This window comes from Neoarius graeffei, chromosome 13, assembly GCF_027579695.1.
Source record: "Neoarius graeffei isolate fNeoGra1 chromosome 13, fNeoGra1.pri, whole genome shotgun sequence".
NCBI classification, from domain to species: domain Eukaryota; kingdom Metazoa; phylum Chordata; class Actinopteri; order Siluriformes; family Ariidae; genus Neoarius; species Neoarius graeffei.
The window spans coordinates 37551821-37579346 of NC_083581.1; the positions used below are offsets into that span (position 1 = coordinate 37551821).

A 27526-nucleotide genomic window follows, 5' to 3' on the forward strand; every position below is an offset into this window, starting at 1 on the left:
GTTTTCTGCAAATTTCTTCAGGGTGTAGCAACACCAATCTTGATGGGATTAGTACTCATCGTTTCCCAAAAGACCGGACAATGAGAGAGAAATGGGAGCGCTTGGTCTACACAGGCTGTGCACTGAAACCGTGCAAAGCTCGCGCAGCCTGCTGGCGCTTCCGCAGGTGACGTCACGAATCTGGCTCCAGACTCCCTTGGGATTTTTCCAGACGCGTTTTGTTATTTTATTTTTTCTGCTGTAGACAGATGGCCTTGTGCAAAATGACCCTTCTGGATGAGTGTGTAAAGGGCCATACTTTCATATAAAAAAAAAAGAAATTGGTCCAGAATATGCACTTTAAAGCTATACAGTACTGTGCAAAAGTCTGAGGCACCCTATTTTTTTCATACAAACTTTGTTATAGATTTCTATTTTATGACTTCTACATTATCGAGTCATTACAAAAACACTGTAGAGTTCCAAACGTTCGTTTTCCAGCACAAAATTAAATGTTACCAAAAAAAATTGTATCTGAGCAGCATATTACATAAGAGAGCACTTTTCAGATTAAAAAAGAAAACATAATGAATGGGTGGTGTAGTGGTTAGCACTGTCGCCTCACAGCAAGAAGGTTCTGGGTTCGAACCCAGTGGTCAACGAGGGCCTTTCTGTGTGGAGTTTGCATGTTCTCCCCGTGTCTGCATGGGTTTCCTCCGGGTGCTCCGGTTTCCCCCACAGTCCAAAGACATGCAGGTTAGGTTAACTGGTGACTCTAAATTGAGCGTAGGTGTGAATGTGAGTGTGAATGGTTGTCTGTGTCTATGTGTCAGCCCTGTGATGACCTGGCGACTTGTCCAGGGTGTACCCCGCCTTTCGCCCGTAGTTAGCTGGAATAGGCTCCAGCTCGCCCACAACCCTGTACAGGATAAGCGGCTACAGATAATGTATGGACATAATGAAGGCTACGGGGTTTCGGTGCAAAATGAAGAAGCAAGTGTGATGGTCAAAGTGTCCAGAAGAACTGGTTCTGGTTCTGTAAGATGCTCAGTAAAACCTACAGCTCATTTCCTTATAAAACTGCACTCATTGTACCTGACACTACTATTTTTTTTTAAAGCAAAGGGTCGTCTCGCACCAAATACTGACTTTGTTTCATTTATTATGGTTTACTGCTTCCTGTTTATAGGATTTTTTTTAATGTTGAAACATTTAATTTCATCATTTTTAAGCCATTTTTGGTTGACAGCGTTTCTTTACATGTGCCTAGGACTTCTGCACAGTACTGTATGATTGATATATGATTTCTGTATGTTTGGGAGCACTACATACTATGAGAAAGCAGAACAATATTAAAGTCATAATAACTCTGAAACATGATAATCAATGTGCATTCCATTGTTGGGGAACCAAAGCTGTCTGGTCATTTTTAATTACAATTCCATGAGCAGGAATTGTTTTGTGGTGAGTGTCTCAAAGCATTACATCAACTGGGCAGAGGGCGTTTGAGTCTCTACTCTAATCTCTTATACATTTTGAAAATTGTAGCCAGATGATTTACTCTCCGCATACATCAGCGCTTCTGTCAGACCTATATGTGTCTGGCCCGGCCTAATAGCGTCCACTCTCAGCCCTGCACTAACAAAGCGCCCCGTCCTCATCATTACATAATCACCCATCTGGAACCACTCTTAACCGTGACCCTCCTCACCACCACAAATATTACTGGCTGTCACCGAGCAACAGCTGCATGTGAGCACAGAAATGAATGAGCCAGGTTAAGACTGTATGGTTACAGCCTTCATATAAGATAAATCCAATAAAATCTACAACAGACTGTGTGATAATGCAAACATGCAGGTGTTTTCCATGTCAGGTAATACAATGAAGATCCCCTCTGACGATAGCCGTAAAGAAAATCAATCAAGCAAAATGGTGTTACAAACACAATCATTGTCAAGGTAAAAAGGATATTTTCCTCTCCGTTATCAATTTCTTTTACGTTTCAACATAACCACTACTGTATTTGTCGCTGTCCTCCTATTGGTGGATTTTTTTTAGGCTGAAAATCATACAAGGTGAAAACAATCACTGAAAAGGACAATGAGCAGTGACTTGACTGGAAAAAATAGTGGTCGCCTCAAATTTGTGTTAACAGTATTAAAAAATTCGATGTGATGTAATACAGTGGTGCTTGAAAGTTTGTGAACCCTTTAGAATTTTCTATATTTCTGCATAAATATGACCTAAAACATCATCAGATTTTCACACAAGTCCTAAAAGTAGATAAAGAGAACCCAGTTAAACAAATGAGACAAAAATATTATACTTGGTCATTTATTTATTGAGGAAAATGATCCAATATTACATATCTGTGAGTGGCAAAAGTATGTGAACCTTTGCTTTCAGTATCTGGTGTGACCCCCTTGTGCAGCAATAACTGCAACTAAACATTTCCGGTAACTGTTGATCAGTCCTGCACACTGGCTTGGAGGAATTTTAGCCCATTCCTCCGTACAGAACAGCTTCAACTCTGGAATGTTGGTGGGTTTTCTCACATGAACTGCTCGTTTCAGGTCCTTCCACAACATTTCCATTGGATTAAGGTCAGGACTTTGACTTGGCCATTCCAGAACATTAACTTGATTCTTCTTTAACCATTCTTTGGTAGAACGACTTGTGTGCTTAGGGTCGTTGTCTTGCTGCATGACCCACCTTCTCTTGAGATTCAGTTCATGGACAGATGTCCTGACATTTTCCTTTAGAATTCACTGGTATAATTCAGAATTCATTGTTCCATCGATGATAGCAAGCCGTCCTGGCCCAGATGCAGCAAAACAGGCCCAAACCATGATACTACCACCACCATGTTTCACAGATGGGATAAGGTTCTTATGCTGGAATATGTTTTCCTTTCTCCAAACAACGCTTCTCATTTAAACCAAAAAAGTCCTAATTTGGTCTCATCTGTCCATAAAACATTTTTCCAATAGCCTTCTGGCTTGTCCACGTGATCTTTAGCAAACTACAGATGAGCAACAATGTTCTTTTTGGAGAGCAGTGGCTTTCTCCTTGCAGCCCTGCCATGCACACCATTGTTGTTCAGTGTTCTCCTGATGGTGGACTCATGAACATTAACATTAGCCAATGTGAGAGAGGCCTTCAGTTGCTTAGCAGTTACCCTGGGGTCCTTTGTGACCTCACCGACTATTACACGCCTTGCTCTTGGAGTGATCTTTGTTGGTCGACCACTCCTGGGGAGGGTAACAATGGTTTTGAATTTCCTCCATTTGTACACAGTCTGTCTGACTGTGGATTGGTGGAGTCCAAACTCTTTAAAGACGGTTTTGTAACCTTTTCAGCTTGAGGAGCATCAACAACGCTTTTTCTGAGGTCCTCAGAAATCTCCTTTGTTCGTGCCATGATACACTTCCACAAACATGTGTTGTGAAGATCAGACTTTGATAGATCCCTGTTCTTTAAATAAAACAGGGTGCCAGCTCATGCCTGATTGTCATCCCATTGATTGAAAACACCTGACTCTAATTTCACCTTCAAATTAACTGCTATTCCTAGAGGTTCACATACTTTTGCCACTCACAGATATGTAATATTGGATCATTTTCCTCAATAAATAAATGACCAAGTATAATATTTTTGTCTCATTTGTTTACCTGGGTTCTCTTTATCTACTTTTAGGACTTGTGTGAAAATCTGATGATGTTTTAGGTCATATTTATGCAGAAATATAGAAAATTCTAAAGGGTTCACAAACTTTCAAGCACCACTGTATATGAAAAAATAAAAAAACAGAGCGTCAGCGACGCAGTAGCTCACACGGTCATACCATGAGAAACCAGACTCGTTTATAATTAGCTCTTCATGAGAACATCCATCCATTATCCGTAACCGCTTATCCTACACAGGATCGTGGGCAAGCTGGAGCCTATCCCAGCTGACTATGGGCGAGAGGCGGGGTACACCCTGGACAAGTCGCCAGGTCATCACAGGGCTGACACATAGAGACAAACAACCATTCACACTCACATTCACACCTACGGTCAATTTAGAGTCACCAGTTAACCTAACCTGCATGTCTTTGGACTGTGGGGGAAACCGGAGCACCCGGAGGAAACCCACGCGGACATGGGGAGAACATGCAAACTCCACACAGAAAGGCCCTCGTTGGCTGCTGGGCTCGAACTCAGAATCTTCTTGCTGTGAGGTGACAGTGCTAACCACTACACCATCGTGCCACCCCTCATGAGAACAATTAGAACAATTTGATCCATCCATCCATCCATCCATCCATCCATCCATCCATCCACCCATTATCCGTAACCACTTATCCTGTTCTATAGGGTCGCAGGCAAGCTGGAGCCTATCCCAGCTGACTACGGGCGAAAGGCGGGGTAGACCCTGGACAAGTCGCCAGGTCATCACAGGGCTGACACATAGACACAGACAACCATTCACACTCACATTCACACCTATGGTCAATTTAGAGTCACCAGTTAACCTAACCTGCATGTCTTTGGACTGTGGGGGAAACCGGAGCACCCGGAGGAAACCCACACGGACACGGGGAGAACATGCAAACTCCGCACAGAAAGGCCCTCACCGGCCACTGGGCTTGAACCCAGAACCTTCCTGCTGTGAGGCGACAGTGCTCACCACTACACCACCGTGCCGCCCCTCATGAGAACAATTAGAACAAATTGATCTTCAACACAAAACAATCAGAATCAAAATCCATTGAAAACTCAGGGAGGAGTAGCGATTTTCCTCAAAGTTCGTTGATCGGCCTAATTAGCAACTTGTTAATGAGAAATCACAGAACCAAGGAGTAACTTTTGTGCAGACTGATTAGATATTCCAAACAAAACAATCAGAATCAATATCCAGTGAAAACTCAGTGAGGAGTAGCAATTTTTGTGAATTGTGAACGGACGACGGACGACGCATGATGGAAATAGCTCGCTAGCTGATGGCCGGTGAGGAAAAAAAATAATAAAGACACTGTGTCCTGTTTCATTACGTTTGTGCAAAACGGGTCCTATTAAAAATATTTTAATATTTTAAACAGACTCTCCATTTCAACATGAATATATCTTTTAGTAAGCAAATGAATCCAACATCAACATATACAGTATAAACTGATGAAAATACCTTTCTGTAGACAATCTGTAGTGCTGGATCTAGCTCCTCCTCCAGATGGAAAAGAGGCGGTCTTGATGACGACTCTTTGATTGGATCAGGCAGAGCCATGATCCGCCCATCATCGCCAAACCACTTCATACCCTGAACAGAAAGAAAAGGCCATCATGTTTCTGTGCAAACACGATCCTCAGTGATGAACACAAAGAACTGGACGCACCAAATTTCCTCCAACTTCAACAATTATCATAAATAATCAGCAACAGGCCTGGATGTTTTTTTCACTGTTTGCTTTGGGAATTTGATCTCTGTGTGACTGCCAAGACGTCATATGGACACGATTTACAAAATGGTGCATGCACAGAGAACTCCAACCACCTATCTGTCAAACTCTATATGAGATAAGATAGTGGATTATAAACACTGGGCTGACTCTACTACTGTGGTGCCATTTGGCCCTGAACTCTTTAAAACAATAAACTTTTTCAAATCATTGAAGCTGATAAAACATACATTTAACCAATCAAAGAACGTGTTCGCCCATCTCATTCAACAATCTAACATTTCACAGTTTTTCATAACAGAATAACAGGGTTGAGTTTCTTTTGATCAAAGAGCTCAAAAATACTGTATATTAAAAAACCATCAGAGTTATAACGATTTATTTAAAATGCATTTTATATTAATAATTTACTTTCAGTCTAGAATTGGGATGACGCAACTTCCTGTTGTACAGAACTTGTGGAATATTCTGTATATTCCATGAGTGAACGTGTTCAGGAAATGAACTAAAATAAGTTTTGGGGGTTTTTAAACAAACTATAATGGATGGAAAAAGATGTTTCAAGCATTAGATGCATGAGAAATAATCTAATTTTGAGCATTTTAATGATTATATTTCAAGGCAATGTGTATGTATAGTGGGCTCGAACAGGCAAACATGCTGCTGTAGAGATTTTAAAGTGCATATCACGGGTAAATTCAGGAGCAAGATCAATGTAATTCTCCTATTTTATATTAAACTTTGGTCAAATATCTGTAACATTATTTATTCTCTGCAATTTTTTTCCTTGCGCAATACCAGAAAAATTCAGTTGAAATCAAGCCATTTGAGGCGAATTGGTCCGCCTCTGAAAAAACTTGGCGTTTGGATTTCCCGGCAAACATTGATTTTCGTGACGTCGCGTGCGGGACGCCTCCCTCTGAATCCTACGTCAGCGCTGGTTTGTTTATGAGAAAACAACCTGGTGGTTTTCTGCAAATTTCTTCAACGTTATCGTGTAATTATTAAAATGGTTAACAGATGTATCGTAGGAGGGTGTAGCAACACCAGTCTTGATGGGATTAGTACTCATCGTTTCCCAAAAGACCGGACAATGAGAGAGAAATGGGAGCGCTTGGTGTACACAGGCTGTGCACTGAAACCGTGCAAAGCTCGCGCAGCCTGCTGGCGCTTCCGCAGGTGACGTCACGAATCTGGCTCCAGACTCCCTTGGGATTTTTCCAGACGCGTTTTGTTATTTTATTTTTTTCTGCTGTAGACAGATGGCCTTGTGCAAAATTACCCTTCTGGATGAGTGTGTAAAGGGACATTCTTTCATATAAAAAAACACGAAATTGGTCCAGAATATGTAAGTTGTTCATCTAGTTGCTATGAAGGACATTTTACACTTTACACTTTACCCTAACCAGGTATAATTACATTAAAACTAAATATTCGTATTATGAAACAGAGTGGCGGCATGGTGGTGTAGTGGTTAGCGCTGTCGCCTCACAGCAAGAAGGTCCTGGGTTCGAGCCCCGGGGCCAGCGAGGGCCTTTCTGTGTGGAGTTTGCATGTTCTCCCCGTGTCCGCGTGGGTTTCCTCCGGGTGCTCCGGTTTCCCCCACAGTCCAAAGACATGCAGGTTAGGTTAACTGGTGACTCTAAATTGACCGTAGGTGTGAATGTGAGTGTGAATGGTTGTCTGTGTCTATGTGTCAGCCCTGTGATGACCTGGCGACTTGTCCAGGGTGTACCCCGCCTTTCGCCCGTAGTCAGCTGGGATAGGCTCCAGCTTGCCTGCGACCCTGTAGAAGGATAAAGCGGCTAGAGATAATGAGATGAGATGAAACAGAGTGCGGAGGGTTTTTTCATTCTCAAGACAAATATCAGAGTCGATACGGTACGAGCTTAAATGCCCTGGTTATTAGGTCAACTTGTGTTACTGTGAGATCTTAATGAGGCATCATGCAGCTCTGCAGGTGCATCCATTTTCATAAGGAAGTGTCCATCATTGTCATGAATAAGTTCCTATTTCTCAAAACACAGAAGTTTCACAACTTTGACAAGGTTAATATCACCATTATATCAGTTACTGTACCTGATCTTGCTTCACGATGCGGTTTTCCAGAATGTTCTGATTGGTCAGGGAGACGTATGGTCTCTCTCCTACGTAAAGACCCTCCTCCTCCAGGTAACGGGGACGTACGTTCTCCGGGAGTTTACTAGAAGCAGGCACTGAGGAAAAAAATGGATGCACACACACACACACACACACACACACACACACACACACACAAGGTTTTCTTGCTGTTCTACTATTTGGTTGATCCCAGTCATGAACATTAATCAGAGTTCTACTTCATGTGAATGTTGCACTGTACAAAAAGAAGAATTAATTGTATACAAATTGACATCATCAGCTACACTGGTGTACAATCTGTACATCTTTATTTAATGTACAGTACCAGTCAAAAGTTTGTATACCCCACTTATTCATAGGTTTTTATCTCCCACTGGCCGAAAGGCCCGAAGGGGGATTATGTCATGGCGATTTCCTTCCTTTCTTCCTTCCGTCCGTCCGTCCATCCCGGGAAGGGTGCTCACCTTCTGAAAATCAACTCCTCTCACAATTTTTGGAGGAATTTCACGAAACTTGGCAGGATTCTTTGTTATATGTCGGTAATACACATATTTTAATTTCATTCAATTCGGTCACATTTTACCAGAGTTACAGCCCTTGATTAACAAAATTATACTTTGACAATTTCATGAGAGTGTGTTTTCCTTCTGAAATCACCTCCTCTCACAATTTTTTGGAGAAATTTTATATATGTTTGTATATGTTTTAATTTGTTATATGTTGGTAATACGCATATTGTTATTTTGTTCAATTCGGTCGCATTTTACCAGAGTTGTGGCCCTTGATTAGCAGCCTTGTACTTTCACAATTTCATGAAGGTGTGTTTTCCTTCTGATATCAACTCCTCTCACGGTTTTTGGATGAATTTCTCGAAGCTTGGCAAAAGGCCTTGATATATGACGATAATATGCAGATTGCGATTTAATTTCGTTTGTGAAAATTTTACCAGAGTTTTGATCCTTGATTAAATAACTTGTACTTTGACAATTTCATGAGGGTGTACGTTCTTCTGAAATCAACTTCTCTCACAACCTGTGGAGGAATTTCACCAAACTCGGCAAAAGGCTTTGTTATATGACAGTTACACGCATATTGAAATTTTGTTTAATTTGGGCAAATTTTCCCAGAGTTATGCCCTTGATTATTAACAAACTTGTACTTTGGCAATTTCATCAAGGTGTGCTTGCTTTCTGAAATCAACTTCCCTCACAATTTTTATCTCCCACTGGCCGAAAGGCCCGAAGGGGGATTTTGTCATGGCGATGTCCGTCAGTCCGTCCCAGGAAAGGGTACTCACGTTCTGAAATCAATTTCTCTCACAATTTTAGGAGGAATTTCATGAAACTTGACAGGATCCTTTGTTATATGTCGGTAATATGCATATTGCAATTTCGTTCGATTCAGTCGCATTTTACCAGAGTTATGGCACAGTTGCCAGCGGGGGATATTGTGCTCTCAGAGCACTCTTGTCTGTATTGTGACTATATTCTACATTGTAGAACAATACTGAAGACATCAAAACTATGAAATAACACATGGAACATATATGGAATTATGTGGTAAATAAAAAAGTGCTAAAAAAACAAAATAGGTTTCATGTTTTAAATTCTTCAAAGAATCTAATGATGACGCTTTGTACACTACTGGCATTATCTTAACCAGCTTCATGAGGTTGTCACCTGGAATGCTTTTCAATTAACAGGTGTGCCTCGTCAAAAGCTAATTAGTGCAATTTCTTGCCTTCTTAATGAGTCTGAGATCAAACAGTAAATAATAATAATAATAATAATAATAATAATAATAATAATAATAATACAGTAAATAGCCCTATTCCACAACTGTAATAATCCATATTATGTTAAGAAACCGCTTAACTAAGTAAAGAGAAACAACATCCATCATTACTTTAAGACATGAAGTGTTTTTTAATTAATAACAATCAAGAAAAAACACTGAATGAGAAGGTGTGTCCAAACATTTGACTGGTACGGTATGATAGCAGTATAAAAGGGAAGACTGTACCGGGTCTCACACTGGGGATGAAGAGAAGCTCATTCTCTCTTTGTATGCGGCTGCTGTACTCGACATACTCAGCCTTCTTGACTTCCAGGAAATCCTGCGCCGACTGAATAACAAACAGATCCTCTTCTTCATCTCTGACCAGCAGGGCCTCTTCATCCTAAGTTACAGGAGTTACAGATGTGGACTGTTTCACTCGTCTGTCAAATTTTACATCACAAAATGTTTTGATAAACACCTAAGCAGTATGTTGCTTTACAGCATGCATCACAATATTACTTAGACACACGTTGCTATTTTATTCCCAACATGTACTAAAGGTAGATACAGTAAATACGATGTGCTTCACCCTCTCTGTGGTCTCCTCTCCTTCCTGCTCGCCTTCCTTCTCAGCTTCTTCCTCCTCCTCCTCCTCCTCCTCCTGTTCCTCACCTCTTCCAGCTTCCTGTTCCTTCGCTTCTTTCTTTTTTTCGACTTTGGGTTGATGTTCTTCAGGTTCAGGTTCAGGGTCAAAGCTGAAGGTGAAGAAGTTGTACGCTTCCTCAGCGGTGGGCAAACCGCTTTCTGTCTGTTCAGTGGAAGGAATGGTCATACAAGTTACTCACATATTGAAACTTTGCTTACCGTAGTAGCACCTCTGGTCAAAAAAAACTCTTTCGAACACTTTACTAGAAATCCTGCTCAGCAACTAAAATGCTATCATTAAGCAATATGTAACGAATAAAATATTTGGGGCACGCTGTTATCAGAAAACAATCAGCAACGAGGTGGTCATGATGCTGAGTCACTGTTACCACTCTGAAATTAATGAAAACAATAAAATCAGCCGATTTTCACGGAATCTGCCAAGACTCATCCGGAAGATCCCGAAGGGGTGCGTGACGTCACACGTGTAACAATTCAGGTATTGATTTCGTTCATGTGTGCAGCAATGGTTCGACCAGTCTCAATATGGAATCACGTTTTGGAGAGAATTCTGATAGTGATTGGGATTCTTATATGTCAGATAAAGGGGCAGATAATTATCAAGGATATTCTGGAGTAAATGGTTATCTTTTCAAGGCAATTCAAGTCAAATTTGTTTGTACAGCGCTTTTAACAATAGACATTGTCCCAAAGCAGCTTTATAGAATGAATCTGAATAACCCAAGACATGAGACAATTTTATCCCTAATCTATCCCCAATGAGCAAGCCCGTGGCTACGGTGGCAAGGAAAAACTCCCCCAGACAACATGAGGAAGAAACCTCGAGAGGAACCAGACCCAAAAGGGAACCCATCCTCACCTGGACAACAACAGACAACATGACTATAACATTAACAGTTTTAACGTGAAGTCAGTTTCGTTGATGTTACACACTACCGTTCAAAAGTTTGGGGTCACCCAGACAATTTTGTGTTTTCCATGAAAAGTCACACTTTTATTTACCACCATACGTTGTAAAATGAATAGAAAATATAGTCAAGACATTTTTCTGGCCAGTTTGAGCATTTAATCGACCCCACAAATGTGATGCTCCAGAAACTCAATCTGCTCAAAGGAAGGTCAGTTTTATAGCTTCTCTAAAGAGCTCAACTGTTTTCAGCTGTGCTAACATGATTGTACAAGGGTTTTCTAATCATCCATTAGCCTTCTGAGGCAATGAGCAAACACATTGTACCATTAGAACACTGGAGTGAGAGTTGCTGGAAATGGGCCTCTATACACCTATGGAGATATTGCACCAAAAACCAGACATTTGCAGCTAGAATAGTCATTTACCACATTAGCAATGTATAGAGTGGATTTCTGATTAGTTTAAAGTGATCGTCATTGAAAAGAACAGTGCTTTTCTTTCAAAAATAAGGACATTTCAAAGTGACCCCAAACTTTTGAACGGTAGTGTAACTCTTTTCAAGCCCGCAAGACGACAAACTGCCAATTCACTCAGTACATGACAGTCTTCCTTTGTAGCGTGCGTGAGATGAAAAGATAGATAGATAGATAGATAGATAGATAGATAGATAGATAGATAGATAGATAGATAGATAGATAGATAGAGAGAGAGAGAGAGAGAGATGTGCAGAACGTGGTGGCTACCTTTCATCATGTTTTCCTGAACAAAACTAAAAACAAATCGATTCTTGCAATATTGCAATCTAAGAGCATTTTAACACGTTTCAGTTAATAATTAATGATGATGATTGTGCTCACATTTTTCTTCCTGTTAAAGCGCATCAGATATGATAAGATCAGATGTCGCGAGTGTGTAAATGTTGCTCATAATCCTGCGTCTGGTGCACTCTGTGTGTGTGTGATAATAGAGGAATCGACGAACTGTCCAAATGTCAGATCAAATGTCACTTATTAAATAAATGGGTTTCCTTTTTGCTCCAGTAATCCCCATGTGGTCGTTCTGGTGGTGATGAACACTTGATGAATCAGATTTATTATTAGTAGGCGACACGAAATCTGCCCGCTTCGTTTGCACAAACCTCACCCACTGTCGCTTTAGATTTGTGTTTTTTCTTGGAAATTCGTGAACTGAATGTCCTGTTGTATATGCATTTGAACACAACTCAGCATTATTTTTGTAAGATTCCAACAACAATATCCAATTTCAGTGAGTAAACAAGCACGGAGTCAGATGAACAGAAACGACCCAGATAACCGGCGTTCCACATGTGACGTCATGCAAGATTGGCCCTGAGGCAAGGCTGCCTTTTTCCGTGATCCAGAAGCCGTGATTTATCGATAGTTTTGTGCTTGATAATAAAATAACAAATAACTGATGTTATTTTCCCCCAGCTTTATTAATTCATTTCGTTCGTTACTAATGATATATATTCATTTTAAAGCATTACAATAAGGCATTACATACACTTTAAACAACCCCTTACAGAAAATGTCACCGTATCAACGATTATAAGTTTTTATTTGTTCAGTGCCAACACACTGAGCTGAGAATTTATGTGATGAGTGATGTTGTGCAAGTAAAAACAAGAAGACAGAGTCATCTATATCCCCCACCCTATATACCAACTATATACCAAGTTTCAAGATATTATTTGTCACATTTTTTAAGTTGTGCTGCAGGAAACTAACCCTACCTCTTTACACTGACCTCAGCAGATCATGGCATGAGCCCACCAGACCTTTGGTCCAGGTGGGCTGAGAATTAAAATTAAAAATTAAAATTTCTCCCATTTCTTAGTATCAAAAAGCACATATACAGTACATTACTTAATCAACACATAAACCAACTTTCAAGACCGTACCACTCATAGTTTTCAAGTTCTGCTCCGGAAACAAAACCTACCCCTAAGACTAACCTGAGAGACTAAGTCAGAAATTGTTTCCAGGGAAACATGAAAAATTTAAATTTCTCAAATTTCTTAGTATGAAAAGGCACATCTACATCACCTTGTTAACATGTATACCAAGTTTAAAATCCGTATCATGAATAGTTTTAGATATATGCTCCGGAAACCAACATTGCTCTTAGAAACTAAGTCAAAATCTATTTTTTATGTAAACATTTGAAAAATACTTTTTTCAAAAATCTAAAATAGCAAAAGGCACCAGTTGACATGATGCTTGATATGTATACACAGTTTCATGAAGAAAGTTTAAGATGTGGCCTGGAAACGAAAATGTGACCAGACGGACAGACGGAACCTGTTTCTATATCCCCCACCAAGCTTCGTTTGGGTGGGGGATAATAATGTACAGTCTTTCTTACACTTGGGTATCACTCTGTTTCATTTGTCTCAGTCTATGTATCTTTTGAAAAGCACGTCATTATAAGAACATCAGAACAAGTAAAACATCCTCACCCTTTTGTCTCTGTTGACACGTCTAGCTGCATCCCGGAATTTCACCCTGGCAGCGATGGAAGCTCCGCCCTGGCTGAGAACGTCATCTGACTGTGATGTAAAAACATCAATCAAAAAAATCTATATGACTGAAATTCACTGGCGTGATAGAGAAGTTCAGTAAATCCAGGTTTTTTTGTTTTTTTTGAGAAATGGTGCCAGGATAAGTGAAGAAAATATATGATCAATTCTGGAACATTATTTAGATCAGTGGTTTCCAAAGTGGGGCTTGGGGAGCCCGAGAGCTCTGTGAAACACTGCTCCAGGATCTTCATCTCATCTCATCATCTCTAGCCGCTTTATCCTGTTCTACAGGATCGTGGGCAAGCTGGAGCCTATCCCAGCTGACTATGGGCGAAAGGCGGGGTACACCCTGGACAAGTCGCCAGGTCATCACAGGGCTGACACATAGACACAGACAACCATTCACACCCACATTCACACCTACGCTCAATTTAGAGTCACCAGTTAACCTAACCTGCATGTCTTTGGACTGTGGGGGAAACCGGAGCACCCGGAGGAAACCCACGCGGACACGGGGAGAACATGCAAACTCCACACAGAAAGGCCCTCGCTGGCCACGGGGCTCGAACCCGGACCTTCTTGCTGTGAGGCGACATCGTTAACCACTACACCACCGTGCTGCCCTCCAGGATATTTATTTATTTATTTATTTATTTTAAAAACAAACCTTTAAATCAAATCAAATCAAGTCAAGTTTATTTATACAGCGCTTTTAACAATAAACACTGTCGCAAAGCAGCTTTACAGAATTTGAACGACTTAAAACATGAGCTAATTATCATTATCAAAGCTATGTTTTTTATCATTACATTCTTATAGGCGGCACGGTCGTGTAGTGGTTAGCACTGTCGCCTCACAGCAAGAAGGTCCGGGTTCGAGCCCCGTGGTCAGCGAGGGCCTTTCTGTGTGGAGTTTGCATGTTCTCCCCATGTCTGCGTGGGTTTCCTCCGGGTGCTCCGGTTTCCCCCACAGTCCAAAGACATGCAGGTTAGGTTAACTGGTGACTCTAAATTGACCGTAGGTGTGAATGTGAGTGTGAATGGTTGTCTGTGTCTATGTGACAGCCCTGTGATGACCTGGCGACTTGTCCAGGGTGTACCCCGCCTTTCGCCCGTAGTCAGCTGGGATAGGCTCCAGCTTGCCTGCGACCCTGTAGAACAGGATAAAGCGGCTAGAGATAATGAGATGAGAGATGAGACATTCTTATTGGTATTTGCCAGCTGGACTGGTCCTATGACTTAAACATACTTAATCCAAGCCTCAATAACAGGCTCAATATTTCTTTTGTGCAGTTCAAGACAAAAAAAAGAAAGAAAGAAAAAGAAAAAGGTTTATTGCTCCTCATTCTGATTTATCATCTGGAAAATTTCAGACAGCCAAAATATTTTGAAATATTGATCATAATATGTGAATAGCTAGATCATGCTGATGGGGTTCAAGAAATCCATTTTACTGTGAAACAGATCCGTCACTGCAAAAACATTTAGGAACCTCGAAACAAGATTGTGTAAAAGCAAAAAAAGAGAAGAAATTTGCCATAGTGAGCAGATGTATTACCTGGTCGAATCTGGTCAGTGTCACTCTGTCTCGGAGGCTCTTCAGACGACTGGCCGGCTGCAGCGAAGCCTCCTGCTCCAACAGACTCGCAGTTTTGGACTGAAAGAGAGTAAATACGTCATTGCTATGCTTTCAACACAACAGACTCCTTTCATCAATGTTAAATAAAGTCCTGTCTCCTTACACATCATTGATCAGACATTTTTTTAGATAATAACACCTGTTTATTATTAATAGTAGTAGTAGTCTTTACTACTACTACTACTAATAATAATAATAATAATATGGTGCGTCCATCATACAAGTCCCCGTGAATGAGCCTGTTACTATAGAAACGATAGCATATTAAAACATGCGCCTATGATGACAGTCGGAGCTGATGTTACAGAAATGACTCGACACCTTCTGACCAATCAGAATCAAGAGTTCAACAGAAATGTGGCATAAAATCAGGGTGATTTCAACATGTTGCTCCATATCTGGCAGATTAACAAAGGTTTTAATTTGGAAAGAAGAAGCTTGAGCTGTTTCCTAAAAACCTTAATTTGATTAAAGCACAGCTGGATTGCAGAGAAAAATCTGAACATGTAGCACTCCTCTTTGAGTGTGAGTTATGTTGCTCGCTGAATCACACGCCTACTCGATGTGTAAACAGGCCATGTTATATCGCTGACTTCACTTGATCATTCGCCAGCTCGGTTCAGTCAGTTGTGGTGTTTCCATGTCACAAACAAATCCTCCATAGCATTCAAGTAAATGCTGTCTTCATTCCATCTTTGTTTGCCTCAAAAAGCTTTCAAAGGTTGACTTTTTGACTCTGAGTCACAGTTATTTCCTGCCGTTGTTCGGGTTAGCTTACCCTGGCTTCTCTCAGCTTCTCCCTCATACGCTGCCTCACAGAGCTCTCTGAAAGGCTGGAGTCGGGCCTCGAAACTGGGAGAGGAGGAAGGTCTGAGGTAGAGAGAGAGAGAGAGAGAAAGAGAGGCAGCAGCCAACATGACTAACAACAAACTCCAGGCAGGCTTGGATGAAAACTTGAATTTCACTACAGAAACACTGGTGCATGTTGGTGAACAGGACAGCTCCATGCTGACAGCATAAATCACCTGCATTATGATTTCTGGCCCCTGAATCCCAGTTTTTTGAGAACTTGCGTCCACCAAACAATAATCAAATGTATAAAGCACAAATAGGCATCCCATTTGTACAGGGCCTTTTCTGCCAATAAGTAGCTGCCTGATAAAGAAAAATATAAAATCATATGAAAAGTCTTACAGTGGTGCTTGAAAGTTTGTGAACCCTTTAGAATTTTCTACATTTCTGCATAAATATGACCTAAAACATCATCAGATTTTCACACAAGTCCTAAAAGTAGATAAAGAGAACCCGGTTAAACAAATCAGACAAAAATATTATACTTGGTCATTTATTTATTGTGGAAAATGATCTAATATTACATATCTGTGAGGGGCAAAAGTATGTGAACCTTTGCTTTCAGTATCTGGTGTGACCCCCTTGTGCAGCAATAACTGCAACTAAACGTTTCTGGTAACTGTTGATCAGTCCTGCACACCGGCTTGGAGGAATTTTAGCCCATTCCTCCGTACAGAACAGCTTCAACTCTGGGATGTTGGTGGGTTTCCTCGCATGAACTGCTCACTTCAGGTCCTTCCACAACATTTCCATTGGATTAAGGTCAGGACTTTGACTTGGCCATTCCAAAACATTAACTTTATTCTTCTTTAACCATTCTTTGGTAGAACGACTTGTGTGCTTAGGGTCGTTGTCTTGCTGCATGACCCACCTTCTCTTGAGATTCAGTTCATGGACAGATGTCCTGACATTTTCTTTTAGAATTCGCTGGTATAATTCAGAAATCATTGTTCCATCAATGATGGCAAGCTGTCCTGGCCCAGATGCAGCAAAACAGGCCCAAACCATGATACTACCACCACCATGTTTCACAGATGGGATAAGGTTCTTATGCTGGAATGCAGTGTTTTCCTTTCTCCAAACATAACGCTTCTCATTTAAACCAAAAAGTTCTATTTTGGACTCATCCGTCCACAAAACATTTTTCCAATAGCCTTCTGGCTTGTCCACATGATCTTTAGCAAACTGCAGATGAGCAGCAATGTTCTTTTCGGAGAGCAGTGGTTTTCTCCTTGCAACCCTGCCATGCACACCACTGTTTTTCAGTGTTCTCCTGATGGTGGACTCATGAACATTAACATTAGCCAATGTGAGAGAGGCCTTCAGTTCCTCTAGTTACCCTGGGGTCCTTTGTGACCTCACCAACTATTACACGCCTTGCTCTTGGAGTGATCTTTGTTGGTCGACCACTCCTGGGGAGGGTAACAATGGTCTTGAATTGCCTCCATTTGTACACAATCTGTCTGACTGTGGATTGGTGGAGTCCAAACTCTTTAGAGATGGTTTTGTAACCTTTTCCAGCCTGATGAGCATCAACAACGCTTTTTCTGAGGTCCTCAGAAATCTCCTTTGTTCGTGCCATGATACACTTCCACAAACACGTGTTGTGAAGATCAGACTTTGATAGATCCCTGTTCTTTAAATAAAACAGGGTGCCCACTCACACCTGATTGTCATCCCATTGATTGAAAACACCTGACTCTAATTTCACCTTCAAATTAACTGCTAATCCTAGAGGTTCACATACTTTTGCCACTCACAGATATGGAATATTGGATCATTTTCCTCAATAAATAAATGACCAAGTATAATGTTTTTGTCTCATTTGTTTAACTGGGTTCTCTTTATCTACTTTTAGAACTTGTGTGAAAATCTGATGATGTTTTAGGTCATATTTATGCAGAAATGTAGAAAATTCTAAAGGGTTCACAAACTTTCAAGCACCACTGTATAATTAGGGGTGTAAACCTCTCATAAGGCAACAATTTGATATTTGACGATACAACTGAATCAGCTACAATACGATTCTGATCCATAAGGAAACTATTTAATATCTGACAATACTACTGAATTAGTTACTGTCACGCTTCCGGGCTCACCCTCCGTCTGCCTCAACCCTCAGGACTCCATTTCCCATAATCCCCCTCACACACCAGTCATTACCACGTGCACTCCGTCAGCCAACCAGGAACCACTCCGCAGGAGTGGTTCATCTGAGTTCTGATCACATCACCTGTACCTTTTTGTTTATGTCTGTATTTATACCCCTGTGTCTGTCTTGTCCTTTGCACAGTGTTGTCTTCACTTTCCGTAAGCCTACTGAGCGTTATTGTACTGATTGTTTCTCTGTGTATGACCCTTTTTGCCTTCCGGTTTTTCCCGCTTAGCCTAGCCCTTGTGTTTTGATTGCCCATATCTCCTGATTCCCGCTTCTTCGACTATTGCCTGTTTTCTGATTATGATTTGTCTAGCCCTTGTTACTGTTTTGGATCTCTCGGTATTGACCTGGCCTGGCCTTTGTACATTGTTTTTGATTACCCTTTTCTCGTTAAAACCTTGAGTTCATTTATAATCCGAGGGCGTCTGGTCTGTCACAGTCACGTTATAGTTACAATGCAAAACAATATGATTTTCATTCATAAAAAGGGATTCAATATTTAAATAATATTGGCTGGCTTTTTTTCATGGTATATCAGATATATTCCATTGAGCTAGCATGATACTGAACGAGTCGAAGACGAGTTCAATATCATGCTAGTTGAACGGAATATATCTGATATACCACGAAAAAAAGCCAGCCAATATTATCTCATCTCATCTCATCTCATTATCTCTAGCCGCTTTATCCTGTTCTACAGGTTCGCAGGCAAGCTGGAGCCTATTCCAGCTGACTACAGGCGAAAGGCGAGGTACACCCTGGACAAGTTGCCAGGTCATCACAGGGCTGACACATGGACACAGACAACCATTCACACTCACACCTACGGTCAATTTAGAGTCACCAGTTAACCTAACCTGCATGTCTTTGGACTGTGGGGGAAACCGGAGCACCCGGAGGAAACCCACGCGGACACGGGGAGAACATGCAAACTCCCCACAGAAAGGCCCTCGCCGGCCACGGGGCTCGAACCCGGACCTTCTTGCTGTGAGGCAACAGCGCTAACCACTACACCACCGTGCCGCCCGCCAATATTATTATTATTATTATACATACACATTCCTTTTGGGTGTTCAATGCATCTTTCTCTTTCAAAATTCTCTCAAAAATTTCCATATTTAATGAAGCAAACCTAGCGGCCATGTTTGTTTACAAACTGTCACAGTTGCTCACTAGCGCGGAAGTTTGATGTCTCCGACGTGTGACGTCATGTCTTGACAACCATGCGATATCGTAAACCATATTCAGCGCTCATTCTCCATTGAGTAGAGTGACGTAATGCACGTAGGATAAATGATATGCGAACAATATTGCATTCTATCAAACCAAATGAATGGAACTCACTAGAAGGGAATAGAACACGTTTTTATTCCATCGGAAAAGTGTCCTGTATGTATAATAATTGCTGATAACCCTGAATCTGCTAGGATGCAATACGACACGATTGTGAATGCATAATGTAATATTTGATGATAATTCTGAATCAGTTATAATATGATACATTTTTGGTTCATTAGACAACGATGCGACCGAACACTTAATCAACTCTGAGCTGATATGAAATCATTTTAATCCATAAGGCAATGATCTGTTGCTTGACGAAACCATTGAATCGACTATGATATGATTCTGATTCATAAGGCAACAATTCGACTCAGTAATACCACTGAGTCGATTACAGTATAATTTTGATTCATAAAGCAATGATTCAATATATTTGACGATACCACTGAATCAACTTCATGATACGATCTTGAATCATAAGTTGAAAAGACAATGTCTGACGTTACCACTGAATCGAATATGAAAGGACTCTACTTTGATTCATAAGAAAATGATTCAATATTTGACGATATTACTCACAATTTCGATCAATAAGGCAAAGATTCAATACTTGATGATAACCACTGAATCCACTACAATATGATTTCAAGTTGAAAAAATGTTGAATTCTTGAGAACATTTCAGATTAGTTTTTGCTAAACTGTGAAATAAACCGCACACAAACCTCTGCTACAGTCTACCACTCCGCATACGCCATGCCCCCACACTGATGTCTTTCAAAAAGCATCTTAAAACACACATGTTCACTGAGGCCTTTGGTCTCTAACTGACCCCCCCCCATTTCCTCCTGTAAGGCGACCTTGGGTACCTTGAAAGGCGCTATACAAAACTAAGCTATTGTTATTATTATTACAAAAACTAATGTTCCTAACTGTAATAGTGAAGCATTCCAGTCTAATCCTAACACAAACTAAAGATCTTTCACCTCTGTGTACTCGAGCCAAATGACCTCCTTCTGCGCACATGTCTTCTACACGCTCCTCCTGCAGTTCCTGCACAACTGTGACCACCTCCTCCACCACTTCGTCCTCTGGAGGAACTTCCACTGCCATCTCTTTCAACAGCTGGAACAAAAGAGCAGAAGTCTGAGCTTAATAGACAACAAGAAAGACATCCGAGGGACATGCTGCTGTAAAGCTGTACTCAGTACAGGTAGAATAAGCCAGAGTTTCTCAACCACTGGGCCGCGGCCCACTGTGCCGTCTAGTGGGCCGTGAAATTTTTTCAAGTTTGAAGCCAAATACTAAATAGTTCAGGATGTTGTAGTGTCCCAAATCCGGTAGCTGGTTTGTCGAATACTTTTCAAGTGGAATAAATACATTTGTGGGTAAATTAAGAAGAACAAGTCTTTATTTTGTCACATTTAACCCGCACACGCACCCACCCACACACACACACAGAGAGAGAGAGAGGGAGCGCAGTGGGCTGAATAAATAAATACGTTTGTAGGTACATTCTATGGATCTGTGATTCTTGTTGGAAGAGAATACCAGGGAGGATTGAGAATCAAGCGGCTGTCATTTGTTTACACCCGATACTAAAACTTGTAGCGTCCTAGCAACCTTCTCAAAGACGTGCACAAAAAGCCCAGAAACTCCTATTTACCTGGGCAAAAACGATACAGGATTTATCTTGTAGTGTCCTGATCCCCAGTTCTTTAACCCAGCCACATATAAAAAGTTGTATGTCTCCATGCTCTTCCAGGTTTTCATCTATTTGTCCGTGTAGAACGATGTCTGCAACACCAGGTAGTTTGAGATGTCGGGGAACTCAACGGATGGATCATTTTCCAACTCATAATGAATGAATGAATTGGGCGGCACGGTGGTGTAGTGGTTAGCGCTGTCGCCTCACAGTAAGAAGGTCCGGGTTCGAGCCCCGTGGCCGGCGAGGGCCTTTCTGTGTGGAGTTTGCATGTTCTCCCCGTGTCCACGTGGGTTTCCACCAGGTGCTCCGGTTTCCCCCACAGTCCAAAGACATGCAGGTTAGGTTAACTGGTGACTCTAAATTGACCGTAGGTGTGAGTGTGAATGGTAGTCTGTGTCTATGTGTCAGCCCTGTGATGACCTGGCGACTTGTCCAGGGTGTACCCCGCCTTTCGCCCGTAGTCAGCTGGGATAGGCTCCAGCTTGCCTGCGACCCTGTAGAACAGGATAAAGCGGCTAGAGATAATGAGATGAGATGAGATAATGAATGAATTAATAACTTTATTTAAAGATAAGTTGATCAGCATAGCTGGTGGGGTCGGGCATGTACAGATACAAATAATTACAAATACAAAAGACTAAAAATATACACAATCTTAAAAAAAAACTTAGTCTGTTGATTATCTGTGAATTATCTTCACATTAAGTTAATTAATAGTCTGCATAACTATTGCCTTTGTATTTAGTTACGGCTACAATAGGATCAAAATTTATTCTACTAATGTCAAATTTAGCTAGTAAATTTTTCTTTCATAGGAAAAATCGCTGGTTACGAATGTAACCGTGGTTCTATGACTAAGTGGAAGACCGCCAGGGCGGTGCTAAAAGCACTAGTGGAAGGATCTTTGCATCCGCGCGTTTCGAGAGTCGCATACAAAAGTTGTCATCTCATGACGTATGACGTGTCTGCCTATATAAGGCAACATCCCACGTCATTTGGCCTCAAGATCATTCTCGCACAATCCGAGTGACCAAAGACCCTGGTGGTCTTCCACTTAGTCATAGAACCACGGTTACATTCGTAACCAGCGTTCTATTTCCTTCACTCCAGACTGCCAGGGCGGTGCTAAAAGCACTAGTGGAAGACGAATACCAACCCAGTCATGAGGAATTCAGAAGAGCATCACCACCTTCTGGAAGAACAGTTGCACACAGCAATGGCATGGACGCAACATTTAGCCTGTAGTACCGGGCAAATGTACATGTATTGGACCAAGTTGCAGCAGCACAAATGTCAGAGAGTGGTACACCCCGGAGAGCTGCCCATGATGTTGCCTGAGCACGCGTCGAATGGCAGCGGACAGGAGAGGGCACAGTACGTCCCATAGATTCATAGGCATGGGTGATTGCCTCCACAACCCAACAGGAGAGCCGCTGCTTGGACAGAGGCCTTCCTCTCGGAGCGCCACCAAAACATACAAACAATTGGTCTGTCGTACGAAAGGCTGCCGTCCTATCAAAATAAAACCTCAGAGCCCTGACAGGGCACAACTCAGCACGCAAGTCCGTCCTGTCCGCCGGTATAGCAGTCAGCAAAATCGGCTGGTTGCTAAACTGGGGAGATAAGACTTTCGGGAGGAAAGCTGGGTTAGGCCACAATGAAACACTGTCAAACACAGGGCCCCAATGAAGACAAACAGTACTCACTGAGAGGGCATGTAGCTCACTCACACGCCGGGCTGTTGTGAAGGCAAGGAGAAAAGCTGTTTTAACAGATAGCCACTTAATGTCAGCTGCTGCCAGGGGCTCATAAGGAGGCAAGCAAAGGGATTCGAGCACAGTGTTCAGATCCCATGACGGACTCCGCACAAAATAAGGAGGATTAAGACGAACTGCCCCTCTCAAAAAGGCTACCACCAGCCGGTGGGACCCAAGTGAAACACCTCCAACCTCTGAATGGTGGGCTGTTAGTGCTGCAACATACACCTTAAGTGTAGATGCAGCCCTGCCAAGCTCTAAAAGGTGCTGCAGGAAATCTAAAATCTGTGGAACAGAGCAGCTTAGGGGGTCAATGTTGCGTTCTGCATACCAATCACAGAACACCTTCCACTTGCCTGCATACAAGCGTCGGGTAGATTCTGCACGTGCGTTCACCACAGTGTTCCTGGTCCCTTCTGAACACTCCAGTAGTAGCCCCGGGGCCCCAAGGGCCACACCCAGAGCTTCAGGTGTTCGGGACATGGGTGTTGAATCCTGCCCTCCATCTGCGTCAGCAAGTCGGGCCTGCTGGGCAGCTGACAAGGGGGTCCCACTAGTAGTGACAGCAGGAGCTGGAACCATGGCCTGGATGGCCAATGAGGAGCTATCAATAGCACATGGTGACCGTGATCGTGCACACGGCAGAGAGTCCTCCACAACAGTGGTAGAGGGGGAAAGGCATAAAGGATGGCCCTCGGCCAGTCGTGGGCCAGAGCATCCTGGCCCAACGCTGCCGTTTCTTCTCCCAGGGAAAACCATGTCGGACAATGAGTTGTCTGACTGCTCGCAAACAGGTCCACATAGGTTTTCCAGATCTGTTCCACCGTGTCTGGATGCAGTTTCCAATCCCCTTGAGACACCTTGCCGCGTGACAGAGCATCTGCCACACTGTTTAGGTGTCCAGGTAGATAAGATGCCCTTATGGAAAGGAGGTTGTCCTGAGCCCATACTAGGAGACTGTGAGCCACCTGAAGCGCAGCTACAGACCTTGTGCCCCCCTGATGATTGATATAGAAAACAGTTGCCACATTGTCTGTACGTACCAATACATGTTTGCCCCGCAGCACTTCCTGAAAGTGGCGCAATGTCAGAAACACCGCCATCAACTCCAGTGTGTTGATGTGGGATGTGCACCACAGAACAGGCCAGGTGCCGTTCACACCTTGCCGACGCCAGACTCCACCCCAACCCATGAGGGAAACATCTGTCCGGATAACCTCCCACCGTCCCGGTGGGGGACCAAGTGGAACTCCACGAGTGAGAAAGTGTGCCTGGAACCAAGGTCTTAGCGTGAGCATGCAACGGTGTGTTATTCTCACCCTCATGTGCCTGTCTCACACTGGACACAGACGCAGTTGAAGAAGCCATCTCTGAAAAGCCCTTAGCCACAGAAGACCCAGAGGAATGACTACTGAGGCCGCTGCGAGTTTCCCCAACAGCCGAAGGAGAGAAACGTAACGCTGAGTTCCCCCGACACGAAGGTGGTTCATGCCAGTGAGAATTGAACTTATTCTGTCTGGCGTGGGACTGGCCAACATAGTGTTCGAATCCAGGGCAAGGCCGATGAAACGTGTTGCCTGGACTGGGACCAGTTTGCACTTCCTCTGGTTCACCCTGAACCCCCGAGCCGTAATGTGTAGTAGCAACCGGTGAGCATGTTCCCTGGCCTGTTCGGGCAATGCCGCACAAAGAAGCCAGTCGTCCAAGTAAGGGAGCACTCTTATACCTTCCTTCTGAAGGGGTTCTAGTGCTACTTGGACGCATTTCGAGAACACCCTTGGCGCCAGAGAAAGTCCAAAGGGGAGAACTCTGAACTGAAAAATCTTTCCCATGAACGAAAAACGAAGGAAGCGCCTGTGGTCCACGGCAATGGGTATGTGAAAATAGGCATCCTCGAGATCTATGGTCACAAACCAGTCCTGGTTTGTGACCGCTTGCAGTACATCTGTTGTTCATAGCATTCGAAAAGGAAGCACCTTCAAGAAACGGTTTAACCTTCTTAAATCTAAAATCGGCCTGAACCCGCTGTCTTTCTTTGGAACGAGAAAATAAACTGAAAAGAAACCCCCTGGGTGAACAATGGGGTCGACCATCTCTATGGCTCCTTTTTGTAGCAACAACTGAACTTCTCTCGACAAGGCTTCTGCCTGTCTTGGATTGGTTATAACTGTCTGCCTCACACCCGAATGCATTGGTGGCCGGCGGCGGAATTGCAGGTGGTACCCTTCTGAAAGGGTGGTGAGTAGCCATTGGTTGGTTGTTATTTCGCGCCAACGCGCTAGCTGGCTGCCTGTAAAAACTCCTGCCACTGGCCCTGACCTGTCAGTGGTCCTGTCTACGTTTTTCGGAAGGGATGGGGGAGCGACGACGGCAGGGAGGACCCGTCTGTCGAAAAGGGCGAAAACTCACGTGTGGCTGAGTGCCACCCTGCCTGGCCGAGGGAGATGGGGGATTGGGGGCCTGCTGCTGGGGTCGATGGGGAGACCTTTGTGCAACTCTAGGGGCCACATGCCTAAAGCGTGAGGCAGAAGGGTTTGGTGGAGCTCTGAAGGTGGGTGCTACGAGACTCTGTAACAGACACACGTCTGTCAAGAGCCTCTTGTGCTGCTGGCCCAAAGACCTGTCCAGGTGCCAGTGGGAGGTGCCTCAGGTTGTTCCTGCATACTTCTGGCAGAGGCAATTGAGCCAGCCACACTTGCCGACGGGCTTGCAGCAAGGTGCCCAAGGTAGTGCCACACTGGTTGGCAATGACACCCATAGCCTGCAGTGCAAGTTCCAGTACCTCAGCCGCCAGTGGGTCTGCCGATGATGTGTTGAGTGTCGAGTGCAGCATAACAAGCATGTGTGCCAGCGAGTTAGACACCCTGCCAAGAAAGGCAGTAGAGTTGTAAGCACGAGAAAGTAGCTCGTCTGTGCGGCGGCACTCAGCGTTAGGCCAACGCACCTGCTCCCGAAGTGCTTCAGCGGGAGACACAATGAGCGAAGCAATGCTTGATTCGACTACTGGCATGCTACCCAAGCCAACAGCACCAGCGTCCTGCATCGCCGCAAGCATGCGAGACATCTGGTCTGGACGGGCAGGTTTCATAGCAGCCTCCAGGGCAGAGGCCACCACAGAAGTAAAGTCACGACACTGTGGAATTACCAGAGAGGCACACTGAACACGGCGCAGGAACATGTTCTCAGATCCGGTAGGAGGCGCTGGGGTGTCCAACTGCAAACGTGCAAGCAAAGCCTTCAGCGTGGCCTCCACTGAACCCACCACTGAGGCAGACTCCCCAGATCACCCAGAGGTAACATCACTGCCCGAATCACGGGGCTCAACACCTGGCAGGACTTCGCTTGGTGGCTGCGCCGAGGAAGAAGGCTGACTGAAAAATGTGTCTGAGGCAGCCACAGACATCACTTCCTCTTGGTCAGGTGGCTGAGAACATGAGCCAACGGGCGACAAGGAGGCAGGCGGTGCAGGCTGTTCCTCTACAGTACTTGCCTGTGCCCCTGCTGTAGGGGGGGGCCTTGCAAGCAGAGGCAGCAGATGCTCCACTGTAGATGAGAGCAGTGTCACTTTATGCTCTAACTCCAAAGACTTAGATTTTTTGCGCTGTTTTGCATGCACTGGTGGTGAAAGCTTACGCTTACGCTGTGTCTGAGAATCCGAGAGCAGAAAACTGCTAGACGCACGTTCCACACCAGCCAACCGCGCCTGTCTAACAGTAAGCGGCATTAACGCACAGGAAGGGCATGGATCAGACATTGCCTCCCTTAGATGTTGCATGCCAAGGCACTCCGCGCAGCGATCATGTGCATCCAGCACCTCCATTAGATTGGGGAAAGTGGAACACCTCACTGAATCCATCTCAGTGTCTACTCACCCGCAATTTTTTTTTTTTTTTAGAAAAGAAGCAAGGTGTAGCGCTGCTTGCTAGCCTGGCAACCAAGGCTAGCGAGTTCGCAAGCGCAGCTTTACCGCTACAGACAACGATTTACTAGCAACCAGAAAACCGATGCTCACGTAAAGTTGTAAGTACACGTTAACGTTATTGGCAACCAATTCGCTAATTCGCTCAACATTGACAAACCTCCCGGCAACCGAGCAGTTTGTGACAAGACCAATATAATAACCGCCCCTGAAAACTTGGCAGCCAAGATTCAGTGACTATCAATGCATAAAACAAGTTACCTTAGCGACCAAACAGCTCGCGTGGAGTTGAGTCCCACTGAAGTCCTCTTCAGTCACGAGCTGCACTGTAGATTGTTGCAGGTATTCCCACAGTTAACACAATTCCAATAGAAAAGATGCGATTCCAACACGAGAATGATCTTGAGGCCAAATGACGTGGGATGTTGCCTTATATAGGCAGGCACGTCATACGTCATGAGATGACAACTTTTGTATGCCACTCTTGAAATGCGCGGATGCAAAGATCCTTCCACTAGTGCTTTTAGCACCGCCCTGGCAGTCTGGAGTGAAGGAAATAGAACCTTCTTTACTAGCGTGTAAGGATCTAATCCCATTGAGTGGTTTCTATATCCACTTCTTTTGAGGCAAGGCAAGGCAAGGCAAGTTTATTTATATAGCACATTTCATACACAATGGCAGTTCAATGTGCTTTACAGAAGTAAAAACAAAAACAGTAAACAATAGAGAAATAAAATTACATAAAATAATTTTATTTTTATTCTAAATTAATTA

The 27526-nt window shown here is 43.3% G+C and overlaps 1 protein-coding gene across 2 annotated transcripts in view; it reads right to left on the bottom strand.

The window, feature by feature from the left end:
- cc2d2a (coiled-coil and C2 domain containing 2A) overlaps nt 1–27526 on the bottom strand; it is an 84427-nt gene that overhangs the window by 41297 nt on the left and 15604 nt on the right. For both annotated transcript variants that reach the window (XM_060937663.1, XM_060937662.1), the window contains exons 6-13: nt 20355–20493; nt 15854–15945; nt 14995–15093; nt 13375–13464; nt 9909–10127; nt 9563–9719; nt 7499–7635; nt 5149–5280 (exon numbers count right to left, since the gene is read on the bottom strand). In XM_060937663.1, the coding sequence (XP_060793646.1) occupies nt 5149–5280; nt 7499–7635; nt 9563–9719; nt 9909–10127; nt 13375–13464; nt 14995–15093; nt 15854–15945; nt 20355–20493 (1065 nt within the window). The remainder of the gene's footprint in view (nt 1–5148; nt 5281–7498; nt 7636–9562; nt 9720–9908; nt 10128–13374; nt 13465–14994; nt 15094–15853; nt 15946–20354; nt 20494–27526) is intronic.